At 44.7% G+C, this 16,340-nt stretch overlaps 2 protein-coding genes across 2 annotated transcripts; both read right to left on the bottom strand.

Moving 5' to 3' along the window:
- Nucleotides 1-7,169: 7,169 nt before the first annotated feature.
- Nucleotides 7,170-7,790, bottom strand: LOC136543459 (subtilisin-like protease SBT4.10). The gene has a single exon (XM_066535899.1). It carries the CDS (start codon nucleotides 7,788-7,790, stop codon nucleotides 7,170-7,172), a length of 621 nt encoding a protein of 206 aa, XP_066391996.1.
- Nucleotides 7,791-10,320: 2,530 nt separating this feature from the next.
- Nucleotides 10,321-14,186, bottom strand: LOC136543460 (subtilisin-like protease SBT4.3). The gene is made up of 7 exons (XM_066535900.1): nucleotides 14,085-14,186; nucleotides 13,860-13,990; nucleotides 13,591-13,682; nucleotides 11,004-11,210; nucleotides 10,702-10,877; nucleotides 10,533-10,594; nucleotides 10,321-10,432 (listed from the first exon to the last, which is right to left on the bottom strand). Exons 1-7 carry the CDS (start codon nucleotides 14,184-14,186, stop codon nucleotides 10,321-10,323), a joined length of 882 nt encoding a protein of 293 aa, XP_066391997.1.
- Nucleotides 14,187-16,340: the final 2,154 nt, after the last annotated feature.

Below are 16,340 nucleotides of genomic sequence, written 5' to 3' on the forward strand. Positions count from 1 at the left end.
GCAGAGACACTACAAACTCAGCACTCGACATGCTCAAAGGATAGCACCGGATAAATGAACACTACCACCAGATCGTGTGTAGTCACACTATTTTAATTAGTATGTTGTCTTCTCGATTTTTTGGCCATATCGTTTTCACTAAACTCTGATATTATTGATTTTGTACTTCTAGGAAAGCTTGTGAAAATATATACAACTAGAACTGGATATGATACCAATGACCAGCTATAAATTCATGAGACAAGTACAATTCAATCCTCCCCTTTGTCCTAACATTAATACCCTTCTTTCATTTTGGTTTCTTGCATCCCTACAACCTTACAAAACGTCAAAACCTGTGAACACATATTAATATTCATGTTAATATCATAGTGATTTAGCTATCATCAAGATAGCCAAAAGCATACATAATCATGTACATGGATGTAAGGAAAATGGACCCTAGGCCTATTTACTTTGGATTTTGGTGTTTGATGACCAACACAACCAAATTGGACTAATGAATTTGCAAGTAATTATTTTGTAGTTCAATAGGGTGCAAGATGTGACTTGGACGAAGGCAACATGATTATCCCATGATCAACACCATAAGCAAGACCCTAGAAGCACAAGAGAAGACCCAAGATATCAAGCAAAGTCTAAGCACGAAGATAGGAACCAAGCCAGACGCAAGATCGCGAAGAAACGAGCTTCACAGAGGTGACCGGACGCGGTCCTTATAGCGATCGGACGCGTCCGATCAAGATGCTCAGCAACGACAGGAATTAGCAGCAGCGATCGGACGCTGAGGATTCAAGTGATCGGACACGACGATGACACTATTCACTGTCGCGACAATAGCTCAGCACTTACCGGACGCTGGAGGATGATCGACCGGACGCAGGAACTGCAGCATCCGATCGAGTCCAGAGAGGTTCCAGAGCGGCGCCAGCACGACCGGACACATTCGATCGACAGTGACCGGACTCAGCGCTGAGTCCGACCAACGCGCTAGCTTAAACGGTCGGGACGACAGGACGCGTCCGGTCACGACGACAACAGCGTCCGGTCAGTAACAGAAAGGTGGGTTTCGTCCCCAACGGCTACTTTCTCAGTGGGCTTATAAATAGACCCCCAACTAGCCATTTGAGTTTAGTGGAAGCTGAGGAAACATACCAAGAGTGTTAATACATCATTTTAGTGATCTCCACTTGCATAGTGCTTAGTGATTCATTAGGTGATTAGCGTAGGAGCTTTGTGAAGTGCTTAGCTTGATTAGACCACCGCTTATGCGCTTGCTCTAGGTTTAGGCCTAGTGTTTAGTGAGGTTTGCATACCTCTTACCACTCAGTGCTTGCGCGCACCATTGTTGTACATCGGAGGGGCTTGTAGTCTTGCAAGATCACACCAACCGTATTTGTGGTGTGGCCGCCACCGTGTACCGAAGGGAACAAGGCCCGCGGCGGTTCGGCCAGAAAGCTTGATAGTGAAGATGGTGGGGAGCGGTCCTAGGAGAGGCTTGCTGAAAGGCACACCAGAGACCCACATGCGCGTGGGGAAGGTCCGAGGCTATCCACGGAGTTACCCGACCGGGACCTTGGCCCTTGTGAGGGGCTTCCAGCGAGGACTAAGGGAAAGCTTGCGCGCTTCTCGATACCTCGGTAAAAATATCGGAGTCATCGACGGGAGTTTGCATATCTCTACCTTACTCTTTAGCTTCCGTATTTACATTGTTTGCATAACTTCTTTTGCGGTAGAGATAGCAACACACTAGCAAAACCATAGTTGCACATTTAGATAGTTTATCTTTTGCATAGGTTTTGCTAAGAATAGAAAAAGAGGCCATAGTTTAGAGTTAGACTTTTAAGTTGCCTAATTCACCCCCTTTCTTAGGTGTCACGGTTCCCTTTCAATTGGTATCAGAGAAGGTTGGCTCAATTTGGACCTTTGGCTTCACCGCCAGTTGAGCCAATGCTATTTAGAGTGGTTGTGATGGATACCTCTAGGCCTCCGCACTTTGACAGCACTAACTTCCCTTACTATAAAGCTAGAATGGCTTGTCACCTTGAGGCAGTAGATTTGGGTGTTTGGAGAGTCACTCGTGATGGGATGAAACCCATTAAAAATCTCGATAAACCCACAAAGAGTGAAGAAAAAGAAATTCATTTCAATGCTAGAGCTAAAAACTGCTTGTTTGAATCTTTTAGCATGGATGTGTTTAACCAAGTGTTCACTTTAAATATGATACATGAAATTTGGTTGAAACTCCAAGAGCTCCATGACGGCAAAACTAATGTTCAGTGAGCAAAAACATTGTCTAGCTAAACAAAATTATGATTCTTTTAAAATGGATGATGATGAGCTTGTTCGTGATATGTATTCATGTTTGAATCTAATTATCAGTGAGCTCCATTCAATAGGATTAACGAAGCTAGATGATGCGGACATCGTGAGGAAGATCATCTCCATGCTACCACAAAAGAAATATGCAAGCATCATCACCATCCTTCACAACATGGAGGACTTGAGCACCATGACCCCCGCCATAGTCATTGGCAAGATAGTGGCATTTGAAATGTCACGCAAGATGGGTCAAGAAGAAGCATCTTCATCAAGCAAAGGCAAAGCTCTCACATGTAGTGAGAAAAAGAAGATGAAGGGCAAGCAAGTTGAGACAAGCTCAAGCTCAAGCTCCTCAAGTGAAGATGAAGAAGAAGATGAGGATGATGATGATGATGATGATTCAAGTGATGATGATCAATCTTCCTCCTCCACCTCCGACCTTGATGAAGAATCAATCAAACTTATCAACAAGGTGGAGAAGATGATCCAAAGGCTCAATGTCAAGGGTGTGCCCATCCAAATTCAAGATTTATCTTCACCAATCAAAGAAATGAGCAAAGAAAGAAAGGATGCTATGGATGCGGCGAGTTGGGGCACTTTGTGGAAGTTTGTCCAAACAAGTCCTACACCCAAGACAAAGAAGAAGGCTGTGCAAGGACAAAGCCCTCACATCAATAAGGTCATAGGATGATTCTTCAAGTGAAGCAAGAAGACCATCACAAGAGGGCGAGATCACAAGCACTCATCATCAAGCTCTTCTCGTGTGTGCCTTATGGCACGAGGTAACGAAAGCTCATCCTCTAGTGAGAGTGATAGTGATGATGAAATGCCTTCTCTTAATGAACTTGTGCAAGAAAATCTTAAATATGCTAAGGCTTGCACTAGCCAACAAAAGAAGCTAAAAATGTTACAAGAAAAGCTAGATAGTTCACAAGAAGCATATAAAACCTTGCTTGAACAATATGAGACATTTGCTAATCTCAATATTGAACTATCTACTAAAATTGAGCAACTTGATGCTAGTGCAACAACAAATGCATGCACAATCAATGATGAGCAACTTGTAAAGGAAAAATGAAAAATTAAAAGAAAAGTTAGCTAGCTCACAAGATGCTTATAAAAGTTTGCTTGCTAAAATGGAAACCATGATGCAAACATTGTGATGAGCTAACTAATAAAGTTGCTAATCTTGAAGCCGTCGGTACAACCCTCACCAAGGCACCTAAAAAGAAAAGTTCTATCTTTGACAAGCCTAAAAAGGATGCTTCTACTTCTTGCAATGATTTATGTTTAGACTCACCCTTGTGCAACCAAGTTTGTGTTGAGAAAGTTGTTGTAGATACATGCACACAAGAGGTTGCAATGGAGAATGAGCAACTCAAGCAAGAAGTGGTTCGCCTTACCAAGGACTTGACTCAAGTAAGAGGCAAAATGGAGCAAGCCCAACTTCATCAAGATAACATCGTCAAGGGAGTGAAGAAGCTTGATGAAGGACAAACCATGGTTTGCTACGTGTGCCACAAGGAAGGTCACAAGTCCTATGAGTGCAAGGTGAAGAATGGGGGAGGAACTAAGAAGAAAGAGAAAAACAAAAAGAAAACAAGCAAGCTCTCCAACACCTACACCAACAAGGTGGATAAAAAGGCCTCCACACCTTATCTCTTGAAGAAGAAGAAAAATGACAAGGTGGTGGCCATTAAGGTGAACAAGCAAGCCAACAATGGGGCCAAATGTGTTTCGGGTGCCAAAGGAGATCATTTCCAACATGAAGAGCACCAAGAAGGTTTGGATCCTGAAAGGGAAGTGAGAAGTCTGATGGACTTCGGGGAATTTGGAGACTTGGCAAAGTATGGGTGTATTTCATGGGGTGCATCATTATGGACAAGGTAATTGCCAAGTGGGTTAGTGAATACTATTGACCCAAATTCCCCTCCCCATGTTAGGTAACTAGATTTAATTTCTTGCAATCTCAATTAGCATCTAGTTCCTTTTCATGCCTAGGTTTGCATTTGCATGCTTAAATATTTTGTCTTGCATACACTAGGTATATCTTATGATAGGCTTGCTCGGTTTCACTCTTAACCCTTAGAGCAAACCTACATGGCTTAAATTGTTTAGGAGCACGGCACATAGCTTGTTTTACAATTGTTCATCTAATATATGCCAAAGTCCAAATTGTAGATAATTTCTTCGAATATTACTTTCGAAAATGATTCTCACATTCATGTGATGTCATCTTTCAAGTGGCATTTTTTATTCTAAAATCAATGTGCATGTCTCCTACAAGTATTCAATACTTGTGTGCATAAATTTAGGGGATAGGTTACTCTACAAGTTGGATGCCTTGAGACTAACACCTTTTCAAGCTTATCATGTGTATAGTAGTCTCATTGCAAGGAAAATGGAGTCCCCGGAGTTAAGCATCATACTTCAAATATCCACCACCTATTGCAAGTGGTATAAATCAAATTGGTTTCCACATGTGGTATTTCTAAACCAATATCATCATGTTGATTTCACTTTGGTATTTATATGCTTTCTCCATGCATTATATAGATTAAACTCCCTTGAGCATTAATTTATCAATTATGCATAAACTACATTCTTCATCATATGTATGTATATATTTAGGGGGAGCTTAGTCTATGTAATGTGAGAGTCAAATTTTAGTAACCTATTCCACTCCACATACAAAGGATCACAAAGTTTGACCCTCCCTTGTGCTACTAATGTCTTCCTTTTCGGTGTTTGATTCCAAAGGGGGAGAATTTGTAGGAACAAAAGAAAGCCCAATCATAATAATTTACAAGTGGTCAATGGTCCGAGAAAGGGAGGATAGTGGATTATGGAGTTAGGGGGGGCTTAAATCCATAATGCCACATGGGGACATTTGCAAGGGCAAGATAAATTTCCAAAGATGTTTACATGTGGTTTCTTTTAGCATCATATAACCTTGCCCTTTGTATTGCATCCTAGCAAGTAAATAGTTTTTAAATTCTAAAAATTTTATTATTTGCTTGTTTTGGTCGTGTTGTTATCAATCACCAAAAAGGGGGAGATTGTAAGAAAAATAGGACCCTAGGCCCATCTACATTGGATTTTGGTGTTTGATGACCAACACAACCAAATTTGACTAATGAATTTGTAAGTAATTGTTTTGTAGTTCAATAGGGTGCAAGACGTGACTTAGACGAAGGCAACATGATGATTCCATGATCAACACCATAAGCAAGACCCTAGAAGCACAAGAGAAGAGCCAAGATATCAAGCAAAGTCCAAGCATAAAGATAGAAATCAAGCTGGACGCAAGATCGCAAAGCAATGAGCTTCACAGAGGAGACCGGACGTGGCCCTTATAGCGACCGGACGCGTCCGATCAAGATGCTCGGCAACAGCAGGAATCAGCAGCAGCGATCGGACACGATGATGACACTGTTCACTATCGCGACAATAGCTCAGCACTGACCGAACACTGGAGGGTGATCGACCGAACGCAGGAACTGCAATGTCCGATCGAGTCCAGAGAGGTTCCAGAGCGGCGCCAGCGTGACCGAACGCGTCCGATCGACAGTGACCGGACTCAGCGCCGAGTCCGATCAACGCGTTAGCTTAAACGGTTGGGACGACTGGACACGTCCGGTCAGGACGACAACAGCGTTCGGTCAGTAGCAGAAATGTGGGTTTTGTCTCCAACGACTACTTTCTCAGTTGGGCTTATAAATAGACCCCCAACCGACCATTTGAGTTTAGTGGGGAGCTAAGGAAACCTACCAAGGGTGTTAATACAAGTGATCTTCAGTTGCATAGTGCTTAGTGATTCATTAGGTGATTAGCGTAGGTGCTTTTGCGAAGTGCTTAAGTTGATTAGACCACCGCTTATGCGCTTGCTCTAGGTTGAGGCCTAGTGTTCAATGAGGTTTGCATACCTCTTACCACTCGGTGCTTGCGCGCACCATTGTTGTACATCGGAGGGGCTTGTAGTCTTGCGAGATCACACCAACCGTGTTTGTGGTGTGGCCGCCACCGTGTACCGAAGGAAACAAGACCCGCGGCATTTCGGCCGGAAGCTTGATATGAAGACGGCGGGGAGAGGCTAGCCGGAAGGCACACTGGAGACCCACTTGCGTGTGGGGAAGGCCCGGGGCTATCCACAGAGTTATCTGACCGGGAGCTTAGCCCTTGCGAGGGGCTCCAAAGAGGACTAGGAGGAAGCTTGCGTGCTTCTCGATACCTCGGTAAAAATACCGGAGTCGTCGACAGGAGTTTACATATCTCTACCTTACTCTTTAGCTTCCGTATTTATATTATTTGCATAACTCCTTTTACGATAGAGATAGCAACACATTAGCAAAACCGTAGTTGCAAATTTAGATAGTTTATGTTTTGCATAGATTTTGCTAAGAATAGAAAAAGAGATCATAGTTTAGAAGTAGAATTTTAAGTTGTCTAATTCATTCCCCTCTGCAGCGTCACGGTCCCTTTTAATGGACACATGATCCTTAGAGTATCATCTGCTTTCGTTTTCATAGTATAGTATCATTTCCAATCGTTTTCATAGTATAGTATGTAATTCTTATATTAATTGAGCAATGAGAAAAATATAATCCTCATATGCCAACTTATCCAGAAAGTTGAATAGTTCACTTTCTCAACTAGAAGAACATCAAATTTATCACAGGTGTGCATCTTTTGATGACGCTTTCACATGATTTTTTCACTGCTTACTCATGAACAGCAGGAATTTGTAATCAAATTCCATGAAACAAGTAGAATTTATTCTCTTAAACCCTTAGACATCTCTGCCATTTGTTGGACGACTCCTTCACTGTCTAAACCTGTCATCTTCATCAATCATCAGAGTCTGTGTACACCACCACTGGGCTCCTCACTTGGTGCTCATTGTCAGACCACACGACGGCTGCCGAGATGACCTGGCCAGCCGCGGGCACCACGCCGGACACCGTCACAGTAAACGAGGCCTTCGGCGTCTGCGTGTTGAACTCCAGCCTGCTCGGCGCCACGGCAACTGCGAGGTTATCCGCTGGATCGGTAAAAATTACCTTCATGTCATACACGGCGGCCACACCTGAAGCTCCGACGTTAGTGATGGTCCGTGGGACGACCAAGGTGAAGTTCTTCCCAGGATCCGCTCGTGCAGCCATGGTCGGATAGTTGAGATCACCGGCGGAGGCGGCCGCTGTCGATGTGGAGCCATTGGAGCAGGCTGTGGTGTTGGAGCCGATGATGAGCGCGAGCTGCGTGGCGTTGTACCCCTGCGTGCACAGCATGGCGATGTAGTCGCCTTCTGACGCGTCGTACACGTACTTGAGGTCGTTTGTTCCGGCATTGCCCGGCGTGTTCATCGGAGTGGCTGTAGTGATGAGAGCCGACATGATCATCGCCGTGGACCAGTCGCGGTGGACGGACTTGACATAGGCTGCGGCGCCTCGTGCTTGTGGGCACGACATGACATGGATGTCACTGCTACAAAAACGATTTATAGCAACGCTTTCCTTTCTTTCTAGGGGCGGCTTTATATTGAGCCGCCCTTACAAATGGTTGCCAAATGAGCCGCCCTACAAATGGATTTGTAGGGGCGGCCGATGTTATCAGCCGCCCCTACAAATGGCCCGATTTGTAGGGGCGGCTCTATATCTAGCCGTCTCTACAAATTGGATTTGCAGGGGCGGCTCAATATTGAAGTGCCTCTACAAATAGACACCGAGTATTAAAAATTAAGCATTAAAATTTAAATTTTGTAAACGACCTCGGATGGAGAAACAACTAAAATCAAAGTTGTAGATCTCGAAAAGTTACGAAACTTTGTAGTTGACAACTTTTTGATTTGAAATCATTTTGTCGAGGAAAACTACGTTTGAATTTCCAAAAATTTGAATTTTGAATTTTTTAAACGACCTCGGATGGACAAACAGTAAAAATGAAAGTTGTAGATCTTGAAAAGTTATGAAACTTTGTAGTTGATAACTTTCTCATTTAAAATCATCTTATCATCGAAAACTACGTTCGAATTTCTTAAATTTGAAATTCAAATTTTATAAGTGACCTCAGATGGAGAAACTACCAAAATGAAAGTTGTAGATCTTGAAAAGTTATAAAATTTTGTTGTTGACAACTTTTTGATTTGAATTAGTTTAGGGCCTCAAATAATCAATTTATGCTTAGTTTTGTATAATATGTGGGAAGCCAAAATGAAATGTAGACACAAGTGATCGTGAGGTGTAGTGGTAGAGGAGTTTACGCGTGAGCGAGAGGTCGCAGGATCGAAACCTGGCCGACACAAATTGTGCGAAAATCATAAAAAAATGCTACAACGGTAGAGTGAGGGTGCGTGTGGCTGCCGGTGGGGACCTCCTCGGATTAAAAAAATTACTATTTTTTCCCCTTTTTTCGTTTTTTCTAAAAATTGATTTGTAGGGGCGGCTCAATATCCAACCGCCTCTACAAATCGATTAGACTGCCCCTACAAATCAGCGATTTGTAGCCACCCATTCATAAGGGCGGCTAGCAAAACCGCCCCTACAGAGGATTACCAGCCGCCTCTAAAAAATGTTTTCTACGTAGTGTGTGCCAGTGTTAATACTGTACTAGAACCTCCATTGATCGTTGGGATCGTCCTATGGCGGCGACAGTGGAGACCAAACGGCTATGATGTCCACTCCCGGTGCAGATAGATTAGGCTGTAGATGGATCATGGCTACCACATACCACATACTACTCTCGTGTTAGGAAATGAACAATATAACATATAGACAGATCAAAGGTACGGGATATGTATTTTTGGTTGGCTGTGGGATCCAAGTCTATCCATGAATATTTGTAACAATATCTCTGTTTCAATTATGTTGCAGCTCCCATTGACACAATCCTGAGGCTCATTTGACCAAGCTACGTTATGCCAAATGTTGCTTATATTTTGGGTTAGGTGTCTAGGGATTTAATTATGGTAATCTACAACTCTGAGGGGCCTTCCACAAAGTGGAATTGCCCACTTCAGCCTAAAATGGCTACAGAGATCCTCTTTTTGTGTGGTGTTTGTTCTTCCCCTTTGGGGGTCAAGGGAGAGAGGAGATTTGAGGGGAGAGGCTTTAATCTACCAAATCCATCCATTAGAGAGTGAAATCGGTTGGGATTTGGATCGGGGCCTCCACCAATCTTGTTGGCTCCCACTTCTTGTATGTTCATCTTCATAATGGATTGCGTCGCCGCCCGTAGTTTTTTTCGCAAGGGGTGTCCACGTAAATCTTGGTGTTTACTTATGATTCAGTATTTAACTTGCCATACTTATTGATTGGTTCCTATCTTGCTTGCTATTGGTGCCATTTTGTCCAAGTTTATGGTGTATGTTGAGTTGGCATATGAGGCTTGTGTTAGTGAGCTGATCCTTGCATGTATATTTCTTACTGTAAAGTTTGAACAACAATATGTTTGAAGAATTGATCCTACGTGGCTGTTTTCTAATATGCACAGAAGGTGTTCGGTGAAAGGTTTGTAAGTAATTAGCTTGCTAATTTTGACGTTTCCGCTGCCCCTCTGCGCTCACAAATTATTATTAATGCACACGGGCTAATGCAAGTATGCAACTAGTTACTTCATAAAGATTACGAGCTGATGGAATGACCTCGAGGATCTTAGGAGTGACCAGGTCGAGCTGATGGAATGACCTCGAGGATCTTAGGAATGACCAGGTTTGGGCCAGGAGAAGAGAATACGAGGCGGCAATTGGAGCTTGTGCGTTCCCGGTCGTGTCTGTTCTTTCTATGGTACCCACACGGTTGCTGAAAATCAGGCCAATGTGTCATGTGTGGGTACTGCTAGCATGCGGTTCATCAGAGAACAAGCTATGGCGCGGCCAAAGAACTCACCTCGTGCTGTAGGGATAGGCTAAGATTTCATCGAACTGGCTCTCAGATACCACGAGCGCGGGTAATGGATAGATGAAAGCGGCATCTGGTGCTGTGCCAGCAGCAATGACTCCTGCTACGCCAGCCAAGAGCGGACGTGCATATTGGTTCGAAAGCCGCCCTCGACCGGGCAGAGTAGGATCTTCCGTTTGTATGAATCTCCGACGAGATCATCTGGATCACAAGAACTGCAGTTCAAATCAAAGAAACCGTGAGTGCTGGTCTGTATATATTTGTTGTATAAATGTGTGTCTCGCAAACAACGTAGCATCATTGTCCTCGTATTACCCATCGACGGGGAATGCCAGTGTCACATTGTTCACCGGCGGGAAGGTGTTTACAGATGATCCCTGCGTGAAAAGTAATTCATGTACGTGTTAGTTGTTGAGCCATCAGCCATGTATGCATGGTTTGGAAACTCGGATGTTATAGACTGCTGCTCGGTTCGAACGCTAACCACTATGGTCTTGCCATTTCCTAGCACGACCCTGTCGACGAACCGGCGGTCGATGCTGCTGGCAGCGACGGACAGCATCCACGGCGCGACGTTGCAGACACGGCCGCCGCTGAGCCCGGAGTTGGCGGCTGATGCGGACGTGACGAGGCGGGGAACGACCCGGTGGCCTGCGGGCTCTTGAAGTAGTAGAAGGGGAACCTGGTCACGATGGAGAAGGAGATGACGTCGACGCCGTCCGCGATGGCATCGTCGAACGCAGCCAGGATGTCCATGTCCAGGCAGCCCCCGTCATCCCAGCACACCTTGCAGATGGCGAGCCTGGCCGGCGGCGGCCAGCCCACCGAAGCTGACGCTGCCCACCGCCCGGCCTGCCACGGTGGACGCCGTGTGTCTCCGGTGGTCCATCTCGTCCAGCGGCGACGAGCCAGTCACCCCGTTTTGATATGCCCGAGCGCCGATAACTTTACTGCAGGCCACGAGCCACTTTAAATAATGGACTCTCCTAAATCCTATGCATATATCAAAATATTTGTGTTCTTAAATAATGTTTATGTGCATATATAATTAATTACAAATTTTCTGTTTTCGATAAAACCGCTATTAAATGGATATTTTGCGTACTTGTTGCACGTGAAGTTTTGGCAGACGCCCTTCCACCTGCTCGGTGGTGGGTCAAAGCCCTCGTCGGAGAAGGATGGGGAGTCCAGCCATATACCGGTGTCGAACATGCCGATGATGACATCGCCCTCCAAGGCTAGCTCTTCCTATGGTGGTTGAGGCAAGCCCAAAAAGTCCCACGATCTTGTGGTTTGGAGCTTGTGGGTTCTGCTTGGGAAGACTAACACGACTCAATGCATAAGCATAGTCAAGGGCTTGTAATTTAAAGCAGCATAAGTGTTAGAAGAAAGTCATCGATAAATATGAGACCAAATGGCCCAGTCAATAATCATTCCCATCCTAATCTTACAGCGAGCTCAGAGCACCAGCGGCTAGGTTCTGCATCGGTGAACCGATGCCGGTGTTGTGCCCCACTGCTGCAGCCCTCCCTCCCCATGTGTCTATGTCGGCGATCGAGCTCGGCTTTGCGGCGCCTTCCATGTCTAGCTTGCCCACTGTTGGCGGTAGCTATCCTCCTCCCTGAGCTGTTTAGCAGCTCCTCTACCTGTCACTGGCCGCAACTCTTCACTACTACCCGAAACATATTTTGAGAAGGTTAAAAAGCTTTAACAGAGGCAGTCAAGCCGTTCACCTCCACCTCCACGCCTCTGTAAATCCTGAATTACAAAGGTGGCTATATGCCCGCCTCTGTTAATAAATTTAAAAAATCAGCAAGCCCGTCGATAGGCCCACTGAGTCCATCCACGAGACCTGCTGAGCCCATCGACATGCCACCACCACTCCTCGTCAGATCCGCGTGCCGCCACTGCTCCTCGCCAGATCAGTGCATGCCATATGCTCTGGCCACCGTCGCGAGCTGGCCCTAGCTGCCCGAAGGGACACTTGCGCTGCTGCCGTCGCGCACGACCCCGCACCGCCGCCGCCGCGGGATATGGACCCACGCTGCCCCTACCGTTGTCACCAAAGATGGACCCATGCAACTGCCATCGGAGAGGGCCCTGCACGAGCACCACTGCTACCCTATGGAGCCCTGTGCGAGCACTGTCACCGCGAGTGAAGCCATGCCGAAGCACCGCAGCCGGTGTAGCCCTGCACGAGTGCCGCCGTCGGTGGAGCCCTGCCGAAACGCTGCCGCCGGTGGAGCCCTGCATGCATGAGCGCTGCTACCGCCAATGTGTGAGAGAGAGGAGGGAGGTACGGCTGCAGTGTGTGTGAGAGACATAGAGAGAACGGAATGAAGGGGCTGGCAGCTAGGGTATTTTATAGTTAGGGTTTGCTAAGTAGGCTAGACTGGGCTGACTGGATTTAGCCAGTTTACAGAGGCGGTCCTCTTAATAGGTCCACCTTTACAAATGGCTCATTTCTTCAGAGGCGGGCCACTTAAGAGGTCCAGCTGTGTGAATTGATTTTGAGAGGCGTTCAATTTTTGGCTAGTCTCGTTCAATGAAATGATCGGCTCTGAAAGTTGTCACATATTTTAGGAGACGGGGACATCCTGTGACCGCATCCACAAATGAAATTGGCATGTCTCCTAAAATCAATTTTATAGCAGTGTCTTGCTCCCATTGAGCTGGCTGCCAAACTTTGTTCTGCCCTGCCCTCCCCAGCCGGTAACCTCACCTGTCACGGCTGCAGCACCTCCACCTTGTCACTGCTGTTGTTCTCGCTTCAAGGGGAAGACAAAGACGCCGAGTTAGATTGGTGCGAGAAGGGAGTAGACGGATTCATGTGAACATGTGGGTCGCGCATGTCAAAAGTTGCTCTAGCCGCTCTCGCCAGGTTAAGCGATGTCATGCTCTCTTTCTCTCCTCTCATCTCTCTCCTATGTGGCTTTGTTATAGAGAGAATAAACAACCCATTGCTGGTGCCCTTAGTTTGAGATATCGGTTTGACACATAAATCGATATGCTTGTTGCTTCATGCATATATGGTTTGTGTGGTGACACATGCAGGAGGGTCTGTCAAAATAGTTTGTAATTAGTAATAGTAAGATATATATCCTACACAGAAATTGATTATTTGTTTAGCACCCTTCAGTGAGTTGACCGATGGCCGATGTTGATTTTGCATTTAGAAATCAGAAAAGTGTATCTAGCTAGGTACATATTTATGTTTGAAAGAAGCGAAAGGCCTCTAGCTGAGACGGTTAAAGTGCTCAAGTAGCACCCCTTAGGTCCATGTTTGGACTCTCCATGGGAGCGAATCGAAAGAGAAAATATAAGTGAACAGGGGAGGTGTCCACTACAGAGGGCAAAAAAATTGGATCCATACCAGCTAGTTTATTTGCTTGTTGTTCAGTTAGCCTGGCTGCGAAGCCATTTAAGCTTCTCTTGTAACTACAGACGATCCTGTCCGAAGCATAGCTGCAAAAAGACAAATTAAAGCACAGGTTTACGGTTTACCTCAACTTTTGGTATTATTTTGCTATAGAAAGAATCCCTGAACTTGATTGGGCATGACAAAGTCTAGCATGATCTGTTCTGAAATACGATATAGGTGAGGAGGTCAGGTCCAATTAAAAAGCTAGTTTATTGTTAGACCTGCCGTCGTCAAGGACCTGGTTCAGCAGGTCGTGATGAGCAGCTTCTATGGTAGATAAGCCTGCTCCATCAGCCTCCGATGACGTATCCGATTCCGTGCTGGGCAGGTGCCCCAGGTACACGATGTAGTCCTGCACATCTCACAAGCAATGCAAATATGTAATCACAATCATATGCATGGTAAATCCCGGAGTCATGGGCTGATGGTCCGTCTGACGGTCTGACCTGCTCTCCGTTGTTGCCACTGCCGCTGATGACGGAGTCAGAGGCGCACACGCTCTCAGTGAAGAGAGCAAGGAGAAGAAGACAAATGCTGAGACAACGCATTTGGGGCCGTCTGGCTCGTCGTACACGTACGAACTGGAAGAATCTTGGGTTGTTCTTGTTCAGCTTCAGCACATAAACTCTGACAGTACGATGCCTGAATCGACGGTCGCCCCGATCCATATGTGTATATACTTGCACAGCTTGCAGGGTAGCGTTGCTTACTCCGTAGCTTTGTGTGTGTTCTGTTGTCTGTAGTGTACTAGATCACAAGCAGGAACAACGGAGGTGACATGAGCCGTGCGGTTATGTTCGGAGATAGCTAGGGGGTTAAAATAGGATTATATTTAGCCTCGTTCAGTTGTATGGGATTGATTCCCGGCCGGACCGTTTCTTCGCTAATTTCTATAGCGCCGGAACTGTTCCTTCGCGTGGAACATCCATTATTCTGGGTAACCGAACGGTAACACTAGTACAGAACCGAGCTTTACTCCCGGTGGGGAACCCCCTCTAGTCCCGGTTCCCCACCCGGGAGCAAGCATCCGGGACTAAAGGGGGGGTCCTTTAGTCCCGGGTCAGGAACCGGGACTAAAGGAGGACCTTTAGTCCCGGTGGGTAACACCAACCGGGACTAAAGGTGCCTCCTGACATGCCACGATGGCCGGCACCTTTAGTCCCGGTTGGTAATACGAACCGGGACTAAAGGTTTTTTTCTTTTTTCTTTTCTTTTCATTTTTTTGTTTTCTTTTCAAAATAGGTTTTCGAAGTCGTATTGTACGCTGCTAATTATACATTTATACGCGCATATAGTATGTTTCGGTTCAAGCACAATGAACGTATTAAATCACACAATTCAATCATAGAAATATATATATATATATATATATATATATGCATGCATGCATCATATATATATTTACATGCATGCATGCATATGTGTATTTTACATTATATTATTTCATGTGCATATATTACAAAAGATTGCATTATAGTTGTTGTGACATAACAAGTTTCTTCTCATCCTCTAGCTTGGCTTCAATGGCAGTGTTGGGTCGAAGTAGAACTCGCCCTTGGAATCGATGACCTGCTCATTAAAAAATCCGGCTATAGACTCTTGAATTGCTTTGATTTGGTCTTGCCGTATGACCTTTTCCTCCAACCATCGAGTCTACAGGTTTGAATTAAAGGAAAATAAATTAATATATGTACATATATATATATAAAGACATAGTAACACAATCAATAATAATAATTAAATGAATATATAGTGTATTTTTAACGTACTTTGAGTCTCTCTGTAGGAGTTCTTTGGGAGACCACCTTGATAAACTTGCAAACATAGTAACCACAGTAGTTGTTCCCCTGTTCCTGCCTCAGACACCACTTTACGAGAAAAAGATTTGTCATCCAATCTGGTGATCCGGTGAAAGCTATATGTTTAATTAATAAAGATGATGCGATTCAGGGGACTTACTTTCAATGGGATTACATTCAGTGGCGCTTTGCATTTTTCCATGTGTTGCTTCTCAATAAAGGTTTTCCAAACACTGCCCAATAAAAAATTTGCCACGTCATCAGATATAGTTAATCATCATGTTTGTGTGTATATATAGTTGCTAGAGATCTCGAAATTACCTCTGGATAATATCTATCATATCTTGGTAGTCTTGTTGTGGTTTTCTCATCGAGTCATAGATTATCAAGTGACTTTTCACCAGATCGATGTCCATCAATATCCAGTGATTGCTGCATGTGTTTATAGGATATAACGCATAACACTCATTAATTAACTAGAATCAACATATGAGCCATTAAGGCTATGATCGACATGATTAACACTCACTTGAAGTTATAGGGAAAGAGTATATCCTTCTTGTGGCGTTGGTTCACTAAGAAGTTCATGAGGTTACTCTCTGACTCAGACTTCCAATTAGTCATTGGAGTAATTGGGTCTTTGAATACTATATGGGGATCAACAAAACCAATTTCATTGCAGCCTTCCTTTCTGAGCTCTGTCATTGTAAATCTGCATATATATAGTACTTGTTAGGATAATTTATATGCATATACACACATATGATGAGTTTAATAATAGATCGAAAGAATTATTACTTACAGGCAATAGCAGCTAATGATAACTTTGTCCAGAGAGGTCAGGTGGCATAGTTGATGAAATTCTGCAAAGTCAACATACATAACATCATCGCCACGGAACCA

Source organism: Miscanthus floridulus, chromosome 3 (assembly GCF_019320115.1).
Source record: "Miscanthus floridulus cultivar M001 chromosome 3, ASM1932011v1, whole genome shotgun sequence".
NCBI lineage: Eukaryota > Viridiplantae > Streptophyta > Magnoliopsida > Poales > Poaceae > Miscanthus > Miscanthus floridulus.